Source organism: Phyllopteryx taeniolatus, chromosome 18 (genome assembly GCF_024500385.1).
Source record: "Phyllopteryx taeniolatus isolate TA_2022b chromosome 18, UOR_Ptae_1.2, whole genome shotgun sequence".
In the NCBI taxonomy this organism is placed as follows: domain Eukaryota; kingdom Metazoa; phylum Chordata; class Actinopteri; order Syngnathiformes; family Syngnathidae; genus Phyllopteryx; species Phyllopteryx taeniolatus.
In genome coordinates, this window is record NC_084519.1 from 5,710,226 (window position 1) to 5,731,763 (window position 21,538).

The window sequence follows — 21,538 nt, forward strand, 5'->3', positions numbered from 1 at the left end:
AATCGAGCAGCCGCGAGAGAATTCAAGATCAACGAATCCATAGTTCGCAATTGGAGGAAGCAGGAAAACAAGCTTCGCCAAGTCAAGAAGACGAAGCTGAGTTTCTGCGTAAACAAGGTGAGGTGGCCCAAGTTGGAATACCAACTCGAGCAAGGGATTAATAAGCAAAGAACAGCCGGGAGAAGCGTCTCTACAGTCACCATTCGACTGAGTGCAATAACTCGGAGCTTGCCATCATTCCGGAAGGCTTGACGAAGGAACTCCAACCGCTGGACATCGTAAACAGGGCGTTCAGAGTGAAGTTGCGAGCGACGTGGGAGCCATGGATGACAGATGGCGAACACAGCTTTACTAAGACTAGGAGGCAGCGCCGGGCGAGTTACGCCACAATTTGTGACTGGATTGTGGATGCTTGGGCTAACCTGTCTGCTTGCACTGTTGTTCAAGCTTTCGTAAAAGCCGGCATCATTTCTGATGAGCCGCACGGCAACGAGACTGACTCGAACCTGCCGTGTTTGATTGAGAACTTGCCCAGCTGTTCATTTCGGATACAGAAGATGAGGACTTTGATGGATTTGTGGATGAGGATTCATCAAAAAATAACATGAGTATGTTGTTAAATACTTCAATAAAGTACAACCGAACTCAGTTTTGCTCCCGCTGCCTTTTTAAAAACATTGTTTTAGCGTGCATGCATGCTACCGTATGTTTTAAACTTGCGTATGTTTTACCATGTCTGCGCCCAATAATACCTTATGTATGTGTTAAATACAGAAATAGACCCCGTAACTGAGACTGCGCCTTTTAATAAAAGTGCCCCTTATGGTCATGAAAATACGGTAATCAAAACGCAGATGACATCAGCACACATTTTCACACGTGTGTGTGGTGTCATCTTTCCAACGTTCATAAGTTCAGTGTAAATAAGCAGTGTGGTTAGGCTGTGTACATATGGGCGCTGTGTTGTTGACAGCTCATGAACCAGCATAAAGCCTCGTCCTCGTGCATTATTTGGCTTATAACACCAAGGTAAATTTGCTAAAACAAACCACATTTGTTATTTTGGTACAAGGTTTAAATGAGAACTCGTCGCTCTGTATTTTAATTGGTCTTTGCAAATCATTCGAATACATTTGAACTAATCAAAACATGGCACTTTTGGTACTGCGTGTAGAACCAGTAATATTGCGATACCTTTTTCTAATGTGTCACCAGGAGAGCGCAGCGGCGGAGAAAAGACATTTGCGGCCGTGTGAGCATGCGAGAGTGTTTATAACAGGGATGTGCTGTGTAATTGCCACTGTCAAACACTGGACTGGCCTTGGCTTTTTTTAAGCTTCACTCAAGTGCCGTGTCCTTGACACAAACAAAACCCGTGCACATGCAGTCATAGTAGTCACCTTCAAGTGTCCACATTCAAAACGCACATTTTGTGTGCGTCTGACTCTGATTGGTCTGCATCTTAAGCCAGCAAGGGTGAGCGTGACTTCACGACTGCTGGATGCCGATGAATCACAGCAAGCTTACTTTGTTTGCCTGATGCAAATGTCTGTTTGCCTTGTTGGTTAGCCTACTTTGGAACACAGAGGCTCTGCGTGTCTGTGTGTGCCGTCTTGAATTATTCACCGGCAGTATTTGATTTTGTTCCATTGTACATCACATATGTCGTGTCTGAGATATTTCCCTCTGAGGTAGTCTATCACTTTTTTTTTAGTTAGCATTATGAATGTTCTCGTGGCACATTAAGTGACGTGATTGATATGTTTTGTGCCATAATATTTCAGTTAAGTTCTAGACTCCACTACTGTTAATATACTGTGTATTATGTCCTTATTAATGTCTTACTTGTTTTGCCAGTATATAAAAAGGACTGATGTTAAATATGCTTAAAGACTTTTTTTTTGACAGAGGGTATGAGGGCATTTTCTACTGCATTTCTACTGACTACTACAGCTATTACTTGTGCTAAAGCTGCAGTGGACGATTAGATTCATAATTTTTAAACGTCTTATTTTCGCGACCATAAGGCGCACCGTATTAAAAGGCGTAGTCTCAGTTACGGGGTCTATTTCTGTATTTAACGTATACATAAGGTGCACCGTATTATTGGGCGCAGGCATGGTCAAACATACGCTAGCTTAAAACATACGGTAGCATGCATGCACACTAAAACATACACTAGCATGCATGCTAGCGTATGTTTTTAAAAAGGCGGCTCAGATCCTCCCGTGTGGAGGTTTCGTATTGACCATGTGCTTGCGTGGGTTTTTGTCCGGCTTCCTCCCACATTCCTCGCACATGTTTGTTAGGTTCATGAAGACTAATTGTCCATAATTGTGAATGTCAGTATAAATATTTGTGCCCTGCGTTTGACTGGCAACCAGTCCAGGGGGCACCCACTCTCTCGCCCAAAGTCAGCTGGAATGGGCTCTAGATCCATCCACCCATCAATTTTCCAAGCCGCTTATCCTCACAAGGTTCGCGGGCATGCTGGAGCGGGGAGCCTATCCCAGCTATCTTCAGGCAGGAGGCGGGGTACACCCTGAACTGGTTGCCAGCCAATCGCAGGGCACACAGAAAAAAACAACCATTCACACTCACGTTCACACCGAGGGGCAATTTAAAGACTTCAATTAACCTACCATGCATGTTTTTGGGATGTGGGAGGAAACCAAAGACCTTAAAATGACTTTTTAGCGCACAGCTGTCAAATAACCAAAACGTGAGGAGGATCAGGAAAGGACTGCGCAATTGTTAAGCATAATATGAGACCCTCTTCTAACACTGTCGGAAGATTGATTAATGCTCTGGAAAGAAATGGAGAAACACGAATAAAGTACAGTTGCCGACTGACCCTAGCAGACCTACCAACTCGCAACAAAAAACATTTGATTGAGCCACAAACAACATGGTGCAATTGTCAAGGAAAAAGCGGATTGCCCTGGCCACTGTAGCTGTATTTCTCTGTTTGTGGAGAATCCAAATACAGTGAGAGGAACTGAGTGAGAAGAAAGGAAAGACTGGATATTTGAGAGGCTGCTGACAATGATAGCCCATTTATTGACCGCACTTGTGCATATATTTCCATGGCAGAAAGACATAAATTTTTAGCTACAGGGAAATATGAAATTCTGAATATAATTATTATTTTTTTAAGAACGACATTTGGTTTTGCAGGCAAACTAGTTGTACACGGTCTGCAACTCATGAAAACCAGTTGCAGAACCTCGCACACTACAAGGCGCGACTGAATTGTTCATTTGGGTTCGACCGCATTGTTCAGTTGGTGGCTGGCTTTAGGTATTGAGGATATTTTGGTTTTTCCAATCTTCTTTGTTTGTATAAACCAATTCATTTGATCTTTCATTTATTTCTCTCTTTTGTGCATACCAAACCCAAGACAAGCCTACCTGTGCAGTAATACTGCATGTATGCATTTTGTGTCTCTCAGTTTGTGTGAATGTTTGGGGCTATAGTGCTTGCCATGCAGCAGAGAGCAGTGGCTGGGACCTAGAGGTCAGCAGCGACCCTCTGGGACACCCTGCCCACCTGACCTCTATTCCATAATTCTTTGTTACCGTGGATGACATGGAGGAAGACATAAACAGACCTTGCAGGATGTGATTGGTCTTGCTCAGTTTGCTTAAAGCCCAGTGGAAACAGGAAATGCATTGGTGGGGTGATAGTCCAGAGGTTGAAAATGGAGACCATAACAAGGCTTCCTTCCATGTTGACATATGTAGCAGAAGGTATTAGAGTATATTCTACCCTCAGATTTTTTCCCCTTCATTTTCTGCTTCTGATCGGTCTGCCTCTCCGGTTCCAGGCAAGCTGACTATGTGCAGGAGTGATAAAGGTCGTCTTTTGTCATCAAAAAGTGCAGATTAGTTTTGCCTCGGTGCATCTGACTGTCTGGTTTATCACTGTGACCAGAGTGAGCCACAAGGTTCAGCTAACCTCTCTGCAAGGTAATAACTCCTACCAGTTTTCTCTACTATCTCCTACACTACCATTACTTCATCATTGTAGGGCGGGGGCAGGGGGGGACTGTATCGTGAAGACTGACAGGAAAGTGAGGAGCAGGAGGATGTGACACGCAGCATATGTCATGAGCTGGAATCAAACTGACAAAGTTGTAATCGTCGTTTCAGTCCACTAAGGGCCCAGAGTAGAGCATAAACGCAGTGCTGACAGCATGTCATAAGGCTATATTGGTTTTATTTTAATATTCCTCCACTGATGTTTTTTTTTTTTTTTGGGGCGGGGGGGTTGTAACTTGATAACCGGGGGATTTCATTGGAAGTAGGTTCTGCAAATATAGCAGCCGGCAGGGAGCAGACTCCAGCTCATGATATGAAGGATATTATTGAAATGTTTCTTCTGGCTTTGGCATACAGAACATTCAAAAGTCAGAAACAGCGGCCAACAGGGAATGAAGATCTTCCGAGGATTACGTAAATGTGACATGTGATTTAGACTAATATCGGCGAGAGCATGAACGCATTGTAAGATGATTACACTGTCAGTTAGAGAATGGGAATTAGTCATTACCCTCAGAGGAATATGTTAACCTTCTCGCCTTGTGCACACACTGACAGTCACAAAGGCTACACAGGGATGGCCAGTAGAGGTCAGCAGGGTGCATCAAGGTCGATGCTCTTCTAAATTAACACATTTTCTGTTTACTTGTAAGGTAATCTGTAAAAGCTGCTGATGATGAAATATCTGTTGTTTGATCATGACAATCTGTGCTCATTTGGCTATTAAAAAACGATATACTCTACTGTATATGACTTTACCCAAACAGCAGACTGTGGAGAGATAGGTTCTGTCATTCGATATTTTGTCACGTATTCAACAGAACTGTCCTTTAAATTTTGTTGTGGTTTGTTTTCCATGTATTTTCAAAAAAATATATTGCTATACCATGGTAATGGTTGATGGGCATTTGACCAAATGTCCTTGATTGACTGGAGAATCAATTATAGATTCTCCAATGTCTTTTGGTAAGGTACTGTATATTCGAGCAGTGTACTTTTGTTTACAGTTTTCAGTGCAACATAATGTTTCCAGGTATTTTTTTAATCTTACAATATTTCCTTCTGAACCTTCATCATTAATTAAAGTTTGCATAGTTTTATTTAGTTATATACTGTATAAAGTGTAGGGCGAAAAACTTGTGAATTCTTATTTAACCACTTCAGTCACAACTGAGCAAACTGAAAGAGATCATGTCATGCCTATAAAAGATTGTGGTTCTCAATTTACACACATTTATTACTTTTGCCTTGGATTATCCGATAATGTTTATTTCCCCAAATTATTTTATGAAAAAAATATTTTGTTTTGTTTTTTTTGTGTTTTTTTAAGCTTCTGTCCTTGTCTTTGTCCTTAAACAAATACCTAGTTCGCACCTTATTTTTGTATTTTTGTTGAAAGACTTTGACTTATCAATTTGGCTTGAAAATATTTGTCCAGCTGCCCAAGCCAAGCGTATAGATGAACAGAACAATCTAGTTTTACTCAAACGACCATGACTTTCGTGTAGCAGCCATGAAGCAAAACAGGAAGCAAAGTGCTTTCTCTTATATTTTGTGCCTTTATCTGTGCTAAAATATCAAAAACAAGCAAACACACAGCTCATAACATGATTGCAGACACAGTGATGGTAAATTGGTTGGGGCATGGGAGGCCTGATTGCCTAAACCTAATATCAGAAATGTATCCAGATGGTTCCCTGGTCCTGTCTACTTTACAACCAACAACACCAAACAAGATTTATAATCCACCCAGATTCATAAGTGAGTTGTCCAAAATCGGGCTTGAAACAGGCTTGATTCATGCTGTGTATGCACAGCTTTAGCTACTATCACTTATCTGCTACTAATTATGGAATGTGTACCATATACCTACCATCCATCCATCCATGTTCAATACCGCTTGTCCTGGTTAGGGTCGCGGGGCACTGGAGCCTATCCCAGCTGACTTCGGGCGAAAGGCGGACTACAACCTGAACTGGTAGCCAGTCAGTTGCAGGGCACATATATGGACAACCATTCGCACTCACATTCACACCGTCACTGAGTGGGAACTGCACCCACGCTGCCCGCACCAAAGTCAGGCGAGTGTACCACTACACCATCAGTGACCCATTTACCTAACATTATTATTATTATTTCCATAAAACCAGGAGCAGAATAATTGCCTGCAATAACAATTATCCATTACAACAATACATACAAGTCTACCACACGAAAACCGACCACAGTCAGTGCCGGTTCTAACCCGACTTTAGCGGGTAGGCCAGACTGGGTGCAAGGGTTTTTACAGGGGGGGGCAGTGTTGCAGCCATAAAATTCTAAGGTAATGATTATTTGCTAAAAACAATAACGTTTATCAGTTTGAACATTAAATATCTTGTCTTTGTAGTGTATTCAATTAAATATAGGTCGAACATGATTTGCAAATCATTGTATTCTGTTTTTGTTTATGTTTAACACAACGTCCCAACTTCATTGGAATTGGGGTTGTAAATAGCAGTGACATTCGACTCCTTTACTTAGTTGACAACATTAACAAAAATGGACGGAGGGATATTTGCTGTCTCCTGTAAGTTGCCCTGAGCTTCACAACATCTCTAGTAAGACAACTGAGATCCCACATAATGTTTTGGAGATGAAAAAACAAAACAAAGGTTTCTGACAGTTACAGGACGTTTTCATCGGACATAATAGCTGAGAACACATGATCCTTTGCTGCTGTTGTCAATGTGTATTAACTGACTTTATTTGACAACTTTTTTTTACACTTCATGTTATACGGTTTTCTGGTTAATTGTTGTGTTTCGCATGTCAGTACTATGGTTTTGGGGGGTGGCATTGGAGGGGTTTAAATTAAACGAGGCAAACCCAAATTAGCGCCGGTGTTTTGGTCCCCCCTCTGCCAAATGCAAATCGTGTTCAAAAAGAGTTCTGATCACATTTAGCATGATTGCATAAAAAAACTTTGCACATTGGAAGAAAAAAAAACTGGTGATGATCCGGATGAATTGGCAGATCACTAAAACCCACCCATCCATCCATTGTGTGTACCGCTTTATCCTCACAAGGGTCACGGGCACGCTGGAGCCCATCCCAGCTATCTTCAGGCGAGAGGCGGGGTACACCCTGAACTGGTCGCCAGCCAATCGCAGATAACTAAAACCTTTTTCAATAATTCGTCTTTTAGTCACTCAGGTGTGAATGGTACTGTCCATGCCAAAATCAAAATGGCATCAACCATCCATTTGTAATGTTTTACCTAAGTAGTCTACCAACTTGGAAAACTGGATGGACAAAATAAAATACAGATCTTCCTTTTTTCTCTCTCTCCATTTTAAGCTTTGGGGGATGCTCCTAACTGGGTGCTATTCTAGTTTCATCGATGGTGTCTGTAATCTGTCTTTTGGAATCTGTATTCATGGCAGCATAGGAATAATCGGAGCCACCAACTGTTCTACAATGGTGTTTCAAACAGAGAGAGCCATTTATTGTAATTGAATTGTCTCTTTAGAGGTATGTGTTATCAGGTTAGAAAGTGCAAACAGAGCTGGGGTGGTGCCAGGCTCACAGACCTCACAGATTATGCCTTCTATACCACATTGGTATGCATTGGACTTAACATAGAACATTACTTAGAGAGATAATCAGAGAGTGTACTTTGGGTCTTGTACCCATAGACGCACACACACTCACACACACTTACAAATGCGGGGGGGAGATCAGGCACACACAAAGCCAAATGTGGACATGCCAAACACAAATCAAAACAAGGTATGCAAACACAAAAGAGATCTGGAGAATGGAGACAACTGAGAGAATGGCACGGTCCCATCTGTCAAACAAATGTGTGGATGATTTCACGCACACACTAACACGCACGACATACACATGCGCAACACAAACTGCAGGCATCATTTAGTTTGAGCTTGAGCGATATCTGCCTTTGTCCTTTAGCAGTTGGTCTTGAGGGGGCTGCCGTTGGAGTTGCATGAAAGTTTGTTTAGAGCTGAGCAAGTGTGTTAAGCTTTATTAGAACCCACGGGAGACACGATGGCACACACATATGTACACATGCATCCACTTCTACACACACACACACAGACGCTCAAGCACGAGGCTTGGGCGGCAGCTCACGCTGGCCCCAACCAACAGTGAGGAGTTTGTTGTCATAGCAACAGTAAAATGAGATGACTTTACTGTCAGCCGTAATGTTTCATGGCCCCCTTGCCGCTATGGCAACATAACAAGGAGGAGGAAGAGGAGGGGAGATGGAGAACGAGAGCATCAGATCCATCTTTGCATTCCAGTGGACTCTTACCAGGATAAATGTCACGAAGATGCCCTTGTTTCTTCTCCAAGAGAAGCATGGACACACTATAACAGGCCTGTCAAACATGAAGACACTAACAAAGAAAGACACACAAGACACACACGCATCTTGAAAAGCTTGTCAAACACCCTTTCCACCTTGCCCATTCCTTTGATGCGCACTGTTTCCAGCTTTCACATTTATAGTCACTGGGGCAATTTGAATTCATTACGCTCAGTGTCAATATTGGTGCAACAACGCGCCTCCTCAGACAGTTGCAGCTTGTTGAATGAGTGTGTTGCTGTCAGAAAGTGTGTGAAAATAGAGGAAAGGGACGATCAAAGGCATCTTGCTCGCTGGCGTTTCCCTCCGCTGTGGGGAGAACCAGCTGGAGCGGCGGCGTGACTCTAGGCTGCGCGACTATACACAGAGCTATACATGACAATTCTATATTTAGCGGAGTCCTTCCACTACAGCCTATCGACGGCGAGTTATCAGTGTGGGTAGGAAATTGAAAGAGAGAGACGAGGAGACGGGTAGGAAGCGCAGACAGAGCCGAGAGAAGCGGCATAACGAGAGCGGAGCTGTGTTGTTTCCCTTTTGTTGCTATGGTGACGTGGCGGCCTGAGCTGCAGCGAGCTGACAGTTGTCATGGCACAGTAGGTTGCCATGGGTGACAGCTGCCCGTCAATCATGCAGAGTGAGGGGACAGATCGGCAGATGATCACCTTGGATTAGAGCGTGATCGCACCACACAGGGGCCAGCCAGAACATATCTGGACTTAATCCCTGTGTCCTAATGGTGATGCTTTCTGATATGTGTGTGTGTCTGCATGTGTGTGTGCGTGCTTTCATATGCATGCGTGTCTGCGTTTGCATGCAACATACAATATTTGTACCATTACTAGTTTTATGACCATGCTGTATTGTGTTTGCCTGACTAGATGTAAGTTGAGATCATGCTCACATTTTTTTTGTTAGTGCTGACATTTTCAAATTGTGAGGGGACAATATTTAAATTTTGTTGTGCTTTATATATTTGTAATTCTTTAATTACCACTCTAATTTGCTGTGGCCCTACACCTGAAACTGACCATTGCAAATAGTTTCTTCTGCATTTATAGACAATAGTGTTTAGGTTATGGCACAATACACCAAATGAAGTGGGGGAAAAAAACGTCACTGTTGCTATCCCGCCTGCAGTTTGCCTTTATACTCGAGCGCAACCCACGCGCGCAGTTTTGAAAATGTACTGCATTTCTCCTCCAAGTCGGAGGTGTCGCTATGGCTGGTATTGGCTAGGACACCACAGGGTGGAGTTTCTTCTGCATTTTTTGGCCATTTCCAGTAGCCGTTTTTACTTTCCTGCCCGGAACAAGGAACAAAGCAACAACAATGGCGACCGTGGAACAGTGTCTGCTAGAACAAATGGATCTAGATGACCAGATGATACGTTTAATTATGGTGCAAAATCGATCAAGAAGGTGGCGGCGTAGATGGTATGTAGAACCAAGGAAATTGCTGAGTACATCATCACAGCATGCGACTAAAATGGACCAATCAAGAGAGTTGATCTCCGCGGCATTCTACCCGCAGCAACAATTTTTGCCGTGCGCACGTAAAGTGACACAGAGGGGCCGCATAGGGGCCCCACGGCCCAATGCGTCGGTCACGTGATGCGATGCGGGTGTTGTCGGCCGCGCGACTGCGTGAGTATAAAGAGGCCTTAAGGATGTATGAACAGTGTGTCCCTCAAGAAACATAGGGTATTTTCCCTGTATCCCCTAAAATTCACAAAAAATGTAACCTTGACCACTTAACTCCACCTATTATTATTCCCCAGTCACTGGAATGCTGACCACCCCTTTAATGTGTCACTAATGGTGTGTTCTGGTAATGTGCACTGTGGAGGGGTAAATGCAGAGGTCACATTACCTATAATTCATGGAAATGCATTCAGTCTTAATTGTAATATTACCTAGTAGTCAGCAGTGAGCAGTTTCACTGGTTAGTAATAATCCCTTGATCTAATATAGTGGGACCTCCTCTAAGGGCAAACACAATTCATTGTGTGTAGTTTTTTAACATGCTGCCAAAGCCCCGGATAATAGAAAAGTTGTAATTGCTGTCAAGTACGTGTATGTTCTCGAGATCGTTTTAAGTCGGGGAGGAGATATAATAAATGATTTACTCAAGTTGACTTTGCCTGAATTGTTTTTGCTGTTACCATAATTTCTCGTGTATAATATGCATTTTTCCCCAAAAAAATTGTCAAAAGTCAATAGTGTGCATTATGCATAGGTATAGGAGAAAATGAAAAAAACGTTCACATTTTATAAATGTATGCCGCCATCTGGTGGGTAGGAAACAGCTGTGCACTTTCATTCAATATGGCACCGCCACCTAAAGGTTATGAGAAAGCTGTACACTTTCATTCTAATATTCCATCGCCACCTAGAGATTATGAAAAAGGTGAAGCCTACACTTTCATTCCAATATGACAGGGGGTACGTATGACTGCATATATGTAGAGTGTGCTCATCAGTATGCACACCCTAGCAGAATTTGTGAAATATTGTTTTTTTTAAATACGACTGATGACTGAACAACAACCATCATTAATTGCTTTATGGCTATTTTTTGTTTAATGATGATGCTTTTCTGCAATGCTTGACGGTTTAATTTGAATCCCATTAAAATAAAATTAAATGTAGGGCTGTGAATTTCAAAATAAGAGCAAGTAAATACAACCCCAATTCCAATGAAATTGGGACGTTGTGTTAAACATAAATAAAAACAGAATACAAAGATTTGCAAATCATGTTTAACCTGTATTTAATTGAATACACTACAACGACAAGATATTTAATGTTCAAACTGATAAACTTTATTGTTTTTAGCAAATAATCATTAACTTAAAATTTTATGGCTGCAACACGTTCCAAAAAAGCTGACACAGGTGGCAAAAAAGACTGAGAAAGTTCCCACAAGTGAACAGCCTAATTGGGAACTGGTGGGTGCCATGATTGGGTATAAAAAGAGCTTCCCTGAATTGCTCAGTAATTTACAAGCAAAGATGGGGTTGAGGTTAACCTCTTTGTGAACAAGTGCATGAGAAATTAGTCGACCAGTTTAAGGACTGTTCCTCAACGTACAATTGCAAGGAATTTAGGGATTTCATCGTCTACAGTCCATAATATCATCAAAAGGTTCAGAGAATCTGGAGAAATCACTGCATGTAAGCGGCAGGCCCGAAAACCAACATTGAATGCCCGTGACCTTCGATCCCTCAGGCGGCACTGCATCAAAAACCGACATCTGTGTGTAAAGGATATAATCACATGGGCTCAGGAACACTTCAGAAAACCAATGTCAGTAAATACAGTTCAACGCTATCCGTAAGTGTAACTTGAAACTCTACTACGCAAAGCAAAAGACATTTATCAACAACACCCAGAAACGCCGCCGGCTTCTGTGGGCCCGAGCTCATCTAAGATGGACTGATGCAAAGTGGAAAAGTGTTCCGTGGTCCGGCAAGTCCATATTTCAAATTGTTTTTGGAAATTGTGGATGTCGTGTGCTCCAGGCCAAAGAGGAAAAGAACTGGACGCAAAGTTCAAAAGCCAGCATCTGTGATGGTATGGGGCTGTGTTAGTACCAATGGCATGGGTAAATTACACATCTGTGAAGGCACCATTAATGCTGAAAGGTGCATACAGGTTTTGGAGAAACATATGCTGCCATCCAAGCAATGTCTTTTTTATGGACGCACTGCTTATTTCTGCAAGACAATGCCAAACCACATTCTGCACGTGTTACAACAGTGTGGTTTCGTAGTAAATGAGTGAGGGTACAAGACTGGCCTGCCTGTTGTCCAGACCCTCCCATTGAAAATGTGTGGCGCATTATGAAGCGTAAAATACGACAACGGAGACCCCGGACTGTTGAACAGCTGAAGCTGTACATCAAGCAAGAATGGGAAAGAATTCCACCTACAAAGCGTCATCAATTAGTGTCCCCAGTTCCCAAACGTTTATTGAATGTTGTTAAAAGAAAAGGTGATGTAACACAGTGGTAAACATGACCCTGTCCCTGTTTTTTTTGGAACGTGTTACAGCCATAAAATTCAAAGTTAATGATTATTTTCTAAAAACAATAAAGTTTCTCAGTTTGAACATTAAATATCTTGTCTTTGTAGTGTATTCAATTAAATATAGGTTGAAGATGATTTGCAAATCATTGTATTCTGTTTTTATTTATGTTTAACACAACATCCCAACTTCATTGGAATTGGGGTTGTAAAAAGAAAGTATTACATGTTCAAATACAGTGGTTAACTTCAGAATAATTCTTTGAAAAAAACTAACAAAATACAGATAATAATTCATGTTTTGATCATATGGGTAGAAGCAAAATCATTCATTGTAAACATGCATTATAGATAGGTAGAAGGGTTTTCCAGAATTCTGAGGTCAACTTTGGGTGTGCGTATTATACATGGGTGCGCATTACACACGAGAAATTACGGTAAGTAGTGATTAAAAAGTGAAATCAAATCATCTGTAACCCATTTATTTTTAAGGGTAGTGTTGTAAGATGCATTTGAAATTATATTAAATTGTTTTGGGATCATGGTTTGGGGTTTATTTACATTTTAAACTATTACTATAGGCAATTATATACATTTTAGTGGGGGTGTCAAGTAGTTGCGTTTTTGGTTATTGTTTTTTTTGCTATTTGTGTCCAATTCCCTGTGAACAATGGGGACTACTGTATATGCAAACTGCTCATACTAAAAGACGATCAAGTGGTTGATTGACTAGCTATTTAACAAGTGTGAGATAAAATGTGTGTGTGTGTGTGTGTGCGTGCGTGCGTGCGTGCGTGCGTGTGTGTGTGTGTGTGTGTGTGTGTGTGTATATATATATATATATATATATAAAACCAAAGGTTTGTACACACTTTGTCATGATATTGAATAAGAAACCATGACCAAACTTTTGACTGATAATGTATATTATATGTACTGTATAAATATGATGTGATGGATGGCATAGTGGCTGGATGGTTAGCACATCCACCTCAGAGTTCTGAGGTTGGAGCTTCGAATGTGTGGAGTTTGCATGTTTTCACAGTGCTTGTTTTCTCCGGGTGCTCTGGCTTCCTCCTACATTCCAAAAAGATGCTTCGTAGGTTAATTGAAGACTCTAAATGGTCTTTCGGTGTGAATATGAGTGTGAATGGTTGTCAGTCCAGAGTGCACTTCGCCTCTTGCCCGAAGTCAGCTGGGATAGGGTCCAGCACATCCTAACAAGGATAAGCAGTGTAGAAACTGGATGAATGGAAGAAATATGATATAACGTGTTGAAACATAAACCTGACACAGTCTATTTGATGACTCATGCTTGCATATGCAAATACTGCTATTTCATTAACAGGCAGCACAGACAGGTAGAACCTAGTTACAGTACAGATCAAAGATCCACTAACTACATCATCCCATGTTCTTGAGATGTTACAGAACTAGCATAGAATATGTGATCCAGCAAATAGAGACCTTTTAGTAGAATACTTATATTGTGACAACAACCTTGTGTAATGTCTGTACTTGCATGGCACGCTAGTAATTGGCTGGCAGTAGTACACGTCAGATATCCCCAACCAGTGAAGCACTAAATTTGCCATCCCAGTGAGAAATGGATAAAAAGCCTCTGAGAAAAATGATGATGTACATGTTCCTCCTCACGTCTTGCGCAATCTAATTGGAAATGTGGTCGAAAGAGTGTGGTTTGTCCCTACCCTTTGGCCTTTAAGAAAATAAGGAAGACAAATGAGTAACATGAGCTGGCCTTGATTCCCCCCCCTCTTTAGTTATCCTTTTCCTTGTACTTCCTCTCTTAACCCTATCCGTATCATCCTCTCAGATTCTTCCATCACTAAGTCCTTTCTGTTTCTTCGATTGCAGGAGTGAGCCCTGGGCTGGATGGGACCCACCATGCCCCCCAGTAAGAAGGCCCAGAGCCCCAGCAGTGGAGCCAGTGCTTCACAGGGCATGAGCCCGCCGTACCGACAAGGGGACGCCGCAACGGCAGCATCTGAGGCGGAGGCAGCAGACCTCTCCCTGTCCTTGTCAGCGTCCTTCTCCAAAGCTGAAGATGAGGAGCTCACCAGTCTTTCTTGGCTCCACGAGAGCACCGACCTCCTGAACAGCTTCAGCCACTCGGGGTTGCGTAGCGTTTCCCCACTGCTGGACCCCGACGGTCAGCACCCCCGCTCGCCTTCTTCCACGTCGCCATGCCCGGACGACCCCCTGTTGGGCGATGCACACTCGCCGTACGACTTGGCGGCGGGGGCCAACAGGAAACCACCGTACTCCTTTAGCTGCTTGATCTTTATGGCTATTGAGGATGCGCCGAACAAGCGACTACCAGTAAAAGATATCTACGGCTGGATCTTGGAGCATTTCCCCTACTTTGCAAGCGCACCCACAGGATGGAAGAACTCAGTGCGCCACAATCTGTCACTAAACAAGTGCTTCAAGAAGGTGGATAAAGACCGCAGTCAGGTAACTACAGCACTGTTTTTTGTCTATAATGATCAAGTAATCAGTTGAATGAATTGAATACATTTTACCTATTGTTTGCTCGCATGTTCTTTTACAATGTCATGTCAAGCAAGCATTGTTGTCCTCATTACAGTTCTGGAATCCTGGTCAACCTTGGATTTAAAAACATTTTTAAATACAAATAATCTGTTCCAGGGTCAATCTGAGTATTTTTAAGGAACATTTTAATATTCCTGATTGCGTAATTGTGTATGAAAAAAATGGTTAACCACAGTTGATTGATAGTATAAATGTGAAAATGATGCGGAGTCTTAAATTTAATAACAAGTGTGATGCAAAAGTGAGTTTGGTCGCTAATCACTTTTTATCAGAAGTTGTCCTTTAGGAATGAGTGTCATCAAAAAGCAAAAGACATAAAATTATGGATAGTAAAGCCTTTGATGGCTGCTTAAATGAGGTCTCCTGAAATCACACTGGCTTATTGCCTAATTTTACCAACGATGGCAACTCAAAAGGCAAGTTTTAGATCAACTTTGAAGGCCTATTTTTCATGAAATTGGTGAAATTCCAAATTGGAGGACTTCAGTGGCATTACACTCTTACTGCGCAATATTCTATGGTATTCAGTACTGTATGTGTGAATATTTACAAACTGGTGTGGTGTAATCTGACAGAATATTAGGGGTTTAATAATTATTTAGGCATGTACATGTTTAATATACAATTTTGCCCATTATTCACTCCATCAAGTGTGATAGTAACTTATATCACAGAAAATTTTTTATCAGTGGATTGCAGGGATATCCAACTTGAAATTCAACATATTCTGTATTTTGTCTACAGCTCTACCAGATCCGATCCTATCAATAGTTGATGATCTCTATCTCGCTTTCTTAGCTCTCTTTCACTCTAACATTTCCCCAGTGGGAACAGTGTTTCGCTTTTGATTTAAGTCTCGATATAGTCTTATATACAGGCTTTCCCATCTGGATTTTACTCCATTAAAGACTCAGGGTAAACGGGGAATGAATCCCTTACTCAATTAGTGCTAAATTAATACTGGTGGATTTAATAACACAGACGCCGGCAGTCTTAAGATTTCATCAGGCCTGAGGGTTAGGGGGGTGGGGAGGACAAACAGCAAAGATCAATGCTTGTTTTACATGTCTATCTGTTTGAGATAATACAGTGGCATCTTCCCTTGACCACTGTATGAACTTGTTGTCCAATTTTGAGTAAGCTGTGCGTGTGTGTCTATATTAAAGAACAAATTGAATGAAGGAAGAAGAAGACGGTGTTCGTGCGCACATGTGTCTTCATGTACACTCCCTCACGCTATCCTGTCATCTGGCCCTTGACTACAAGGGCACAGAGTTTCTCTTGTATACATATCTCCATGGTAACAAGGTTGCAGTTGACATAAAAGTATACTTTTGCTGTAGCAACGGGAAAACCGATTTGGCTTCACCGACTCAGGCGTGCGTGTGAGAATATGTGAATGTGTGCGTGTGGGCTACAAATGGTCACAGAGGTGCTGAGTGGATATCCTCATCCACTGTCATATATTCTTTGGGTATGCATGTGTGCGCGGAAAAGTGTGCATGTGGCGCACCATGTGTAGAGAAGATTTTGGCAAGGACACCCTGTCTTGTCTTCCTGTCACTGCACACTGTTCAAGACAGCACACTAATTAACCCTTCAAACCTATTCCTCTCTCTCACACACACCACACACATAGCATGTCAGACACAAATAAACAGGCGCACAGGCAAAATGCAAACTCAGGAGCACACATGCATGCATAAAAGGACTCCTGCACGTGCTGGAGGGCTCTGTCTGTGTAGAAATGAGGGCACATCTCTGCAGACTCCTACTCTACCTGCCAAGTACTGTGCTTTATTTGAAGCTGCAATTACAGAATCTCTGTAATTTCCGTCTGACTGCCACTCAAAGCTTTTCACTGAGAAATGTATCACCACATTTTCCCTGTATTCTTTTCCAATTACCTGTTTATGCCTTTTAAAAATGACTACAGGGGTTCAAATATTTCTGTTATTGCTGCATTATGTCATGATCACAGAGGAGAAATAATGGAATTTGATTTTGGAGAAAGTTGTTAAGAGCAACATGAAGATCACTTATTGTGAACACACCAAATCATCCATCCATCTATCCATTTTCTTCCACTTATCCGAGGTCGGGTCGCGGGGGCAGTAGCCTTAGCAGGGAAGCCCAGACTTCCTTCTCCCCAGCCACTTCATCCAGGGGAGACTCTGAGGCGTTGCCAGGCCAGCTGGGAGACTTAAGGCTTCTTTATACTTATACTGACGTCACTCCGGCTCTCCGGCACATAGTATGCCTTCATACTCGAGTGCAACCCACGCGTGCAGTTTTGAAAATGTACTGCAGCTCACCTCCAAGTCAAGGGTGTCGCTACTGCTGGTATTGGATAGGACACCACAGGGTGGAGTTTCCTCTGCATTTTTTGGCCATTTCCGGTAGCCGTTTTTACTTTGCTTTCAGTAACAGGGAACAAAGCAACAACAATGGCGACCGTGGAACAGTGTCTGCTAGAACAGATGACCAGATGATATGTTTAATTATGCTGCAAAATCAATCGAGAAGTCGGCCGCGTAGATGGTATGTAGAACCAAGGGGCACGCTGAGTACGTCATCACAGCATGTGACTAAAACGGACCAATCACAAGAGATGATCTCCGCGGAGTTCGACGTGCAGCAACTATTTTTGTCGTGTGCGCGCCAAGCTACGCAGAGGTGCTGCACGGGGCAATTTGTCAGTCACGTGATGCAATGCGGGTGTTGTCGGCCGTGCAACCACGCGAGTATAAAGAGGCCTTTAGTCTCTCCAGCGTGTCCTTGGTGATCCCCGGGGTCTCCTCCTGGCGGGACATGCCCGGAACACCTCACCAGGGAGGCGTCCAGGAGACATCCTAATCAGATGCCCGAGCCTCCTCATCTGGCTCCTCTCGATGTGGAGGAGCAGCGGCTCTACTCTGAGCCCCTCCCGGAAGACAGAGCTTCTCACCCTATCTCTAAGGGAGAGCCCGGACACCCAAAAAAACACATGTAGACTGGTTGGGCAAACTCCCATGCATCCTTGGAGACCCTGCCGAGGGTGTAGAGCTGGTCCACTGTTCCATGGCCAGGACGAAAACCACACTGCTCCTCCTGAATCTGAGATTCGACTTCCCGACGGACCGTCCTCTCCAGCACCCCTGAATAGACTTCACCAGGGAGGCTCAGGATCCCCTGTAGTTGGAACACACCCTCCGGTCCCCCTTCTTAAAAAGGCGGATCACCGCCCAAGTCTGCCAATCCAGCCCCACAACATCCAGAGTCTTTAGGAATCTCATCCACCCCTAGGGCCTTGCCACCAAGGAGCTTTTCAACTACCTCGGTGACCACAACCCCAGAGATAGGAGAGCCCGCCTCAAAGATCCGAGACTCTCCTTCCTCATGGGAAGGCCTGTCAGTAGAATTTAGGAGGTCTTCGAAGTAGTCTCCCCACCGACTCACAACATCCCCCTCAGCTGCCTCAGGAGTCCCACAGGCCAAAAATGCCTGATAGGACTCCTTGTTCTGCTTGACGGCATCTCTTACCGCCGGTGTCCCCCAACTGATTCGGGGGTTGCCGCCACAACAGGCACCGACCACCTTACAACCACACCTCCGGTCAGCTGCCTCAGCAATGGAAGCACGGAACACTTGTACTCAATGTCCCCAGCCTCACCCCGTAACGTGAGCAAAGTTCTGTCGGAAGTGGGAGTTGAATCTCCTTCTGACAGGGGATTCTGCCAGACGTTCCCAACAGACCCTCACAATACGTTTGGGGCTGCCAGGTCGGACCGGCATCTTCCCTCTCCATCAGAGCCAACACACCACCAAGTGGTGATCAGTCGACAGCTCCGCCCCTCTCGTCATCCGAGTGTCTGAGACATGCTGCCGCAAGTACGATGACACGTCCAAAAAGTCGATCATCGAACTGCAACCTAGGGTGTCCTGGTGCCAAGTGCACATATGGACGCCCTTATGCTTGAACATGGTGTTCGTTATGGACAATCCGTGATGAGCACAGAAGTCCAATAACAGAACTCCACAGGGGTGAACCCCAATATACAGGCGCCGAGCCGGGGGGCAATAAGTATGACCACACAAGTTCTGACGAGACATCGTCAGAACTTGTGACGAGACATCGTTGTTTTGACGATGTCTCGTCAGAACTTCTAGACCTCACACAGCAGCTCGGGCTCCTTCCCTGCCAGAGAGGTGACGTTCCACATCCCTAGAGCCAGGGGGCCCCTGTGACTGATTCCATCAATTTACTCATCATACGGGGTATTTCAGCCATGCTTTGTCTGGTCCCTCCGATCGGACCTGTTTGCAATGGGTGACCCTGCCAGGGACAGAAATCCCCAGAAACCTTAGCTTCTAGGATCTCCGGGACACACAAACCCCTCCACCACGATAAGGTGACGGCTCAAGGAGGGACACACCAAATCATATTTCCATCAATTTGGAGAGGTGGAGATTAATATGACAGTGCCCTATTTGTTCCGGTGACTGTATTTCTGGGTCATATCCAGGCAGATTACAAGATGGGGACTAGTTTAGAATAAGCCTGCTGCTCCACGTGCCCGTTCTTGTGTGTGACTGTGTGTATGTGCGTGTCAGCATTGTGTGTGGATGGGAAAGCTTGTGTGAGAACTCGAAGAGAGGCCCAAGGTTGCCATGGCTTTGTTTACAAACATGATTCCTCACTTTGCACAATAACATGCCCTAATGACAAGCTTGTCCTCAGTCTTCTGGATCAGTGCGTAAGTATTGTAACAGCAACACTATTACAATGGAGGCCTGGAATGAAAGCGCGGAGTGAGTTTTATCATACAAAAGTGACTATGAGGTGTCAGTGTTGTATTTAGCTGTATTATCTCAAGTAGTTTTAATTTATATTCAGTTGAACCTTTAAAGTTGAACACAATTTGTTCCGGAAAAGTCAGCATACAACTGCTGTTCCAGTGTCCAATCTCAAATTAACTGTATCAGCAATTTTGAAGTGAAATATTAATATAACCTCAATGACATGGTCGGAATGCAAAGACATCTCACTTTTTAACATTATTTGTCACAACAAAAAAACAATCACTATCAATTGTAAAACTTGAAGACGATAAAACAAACCCTCAATTTTTGCAGGAGATAGGACCAAACCCTGCCTTAAATAGTGAAAACCATGTGTAGTTACACACCGACTAAACATGTTCATAATTAATTGTCTTTATTAATAGTTTAAACCGCAAATATACCCTAAAATATGGTCGCAAAATACTTTATAATTTCGAACTCATCCTACTTTATTCTTGAAAATAAATGGTTGTCAGATCATTTGATTTAAAACAAAAAAAACATCAAGCTTAAATGACTGCTGTGTAGTTCTACGTTTTCTCAGAACAGTCTCGTTTTTTTGTTGTTGTTTTTTTAGATATTTGGATCATTTGCGTGCAGATCAGTTGGTATGCGTGTCCAAACTGGACACAAATTGCAATCAAAGTAGAAACGAATTTTGGGAACATCCATCTGGCCAGTGCTAAATTGTTTCTGCTTCACCAGTTCTACACCAAAATGAAATTGTCCTTGGCACGTACTGTACCCCACATCCAAATTCCAAAACATAAGCTCCTTTGTGGATGTAATAAATGTGTTAGCTTGTTATGGTGGGCTAAATCATCCATGTTATGCTCTCCTTGGTCTCCTTTTCTAACTGAAATAAATTCCGTTTTCAATTTGAAGAAACCCTGAGGCAACCCTTAAGGTTTAGGGTAAATAGAGTGCAATGTTTTTAGATGCACTAACTTATAACTTTATATTAGACAGTCCCACAGTGGAGTACTAGAGACCATTTATGTTGATTTTAAATTGTGGCATGTTCATTTAGCATGTTTCATCTGGATGATTTACTGTAGGTGTGATTGTTTCCTTTTTTTTCCTTTTTTTTCTCCTACTTGCCACCCAGAAGCTGAAAGAAAAAGTGTGATGATCAACACAGTGGGGTTGTAGGAATTTAAACTCACTGACATGGGACTAGATTAATTGATACTGATTTATACCTAATAGAATACTGGTTCTCTAGGGTGTGCAAAGATGCTGCAATTTGTACAACGCAATAACTGATAAAAACCAGTTAATACTGCTTAACTAACGAGTGTTTTTTTAATTGTTTCAAAAGCATGTGTGGGTGCGTGCTTGCGTGTGTGTGAACTTTCTTTTCAACGCACCACTCAGTGTAGCTGGGGGAAAGCATGTTTTAACAGTTGTAACACGCTTAAGGGCATTCACAGGTGAAAGAAAGATATCAATGAGACAAGCCAAGGAACAGTTAAAGCCCAAATGACTCAGTGAAATTAATTGCTGGGTTATATCGCTGTTTTGGGTGTATACTTGACAAACACACACCTCGGTTTGATTGAGCAGCTGTGACCCAATGGTTAAGATCGTCGCCTGTCACCGTGGGAGACCTAGGTTCAAGACCCCGACTGGACTGTCCGCCAACATTCCCCCAGACTCACGGCTGTGGTGTCCTTGAGCAAGACACTGATACCCCGAAAT

The 21,538-nt window shown here is 43.0% G+C and overlaps 1 protein-coding gene across 1 annotated transcript in view; it reads left to right on the forward strand.

Moving 5' to 3' along the window:
* Positions 1-21,538, forward strand: part of LOC133468197 (forkhead box protein N3-like) — an 87,394-nt gene that overhangs the window by 31,495 nt on the left and 34,361 nt on the right. Inside the window, exon 2 of the mRNA XM_061753786.1 lies at positions 14,315-14,914. Coding sequence (XP_061609770.1) covers positions 14,333-14,914 — 582 coding nt within the window. The 5' untranslated portion in view covers positions 14,315-14,332. The remainder of the gene's footprint in view (positions 1-14,314; positions 14,915-21,538) is intronic.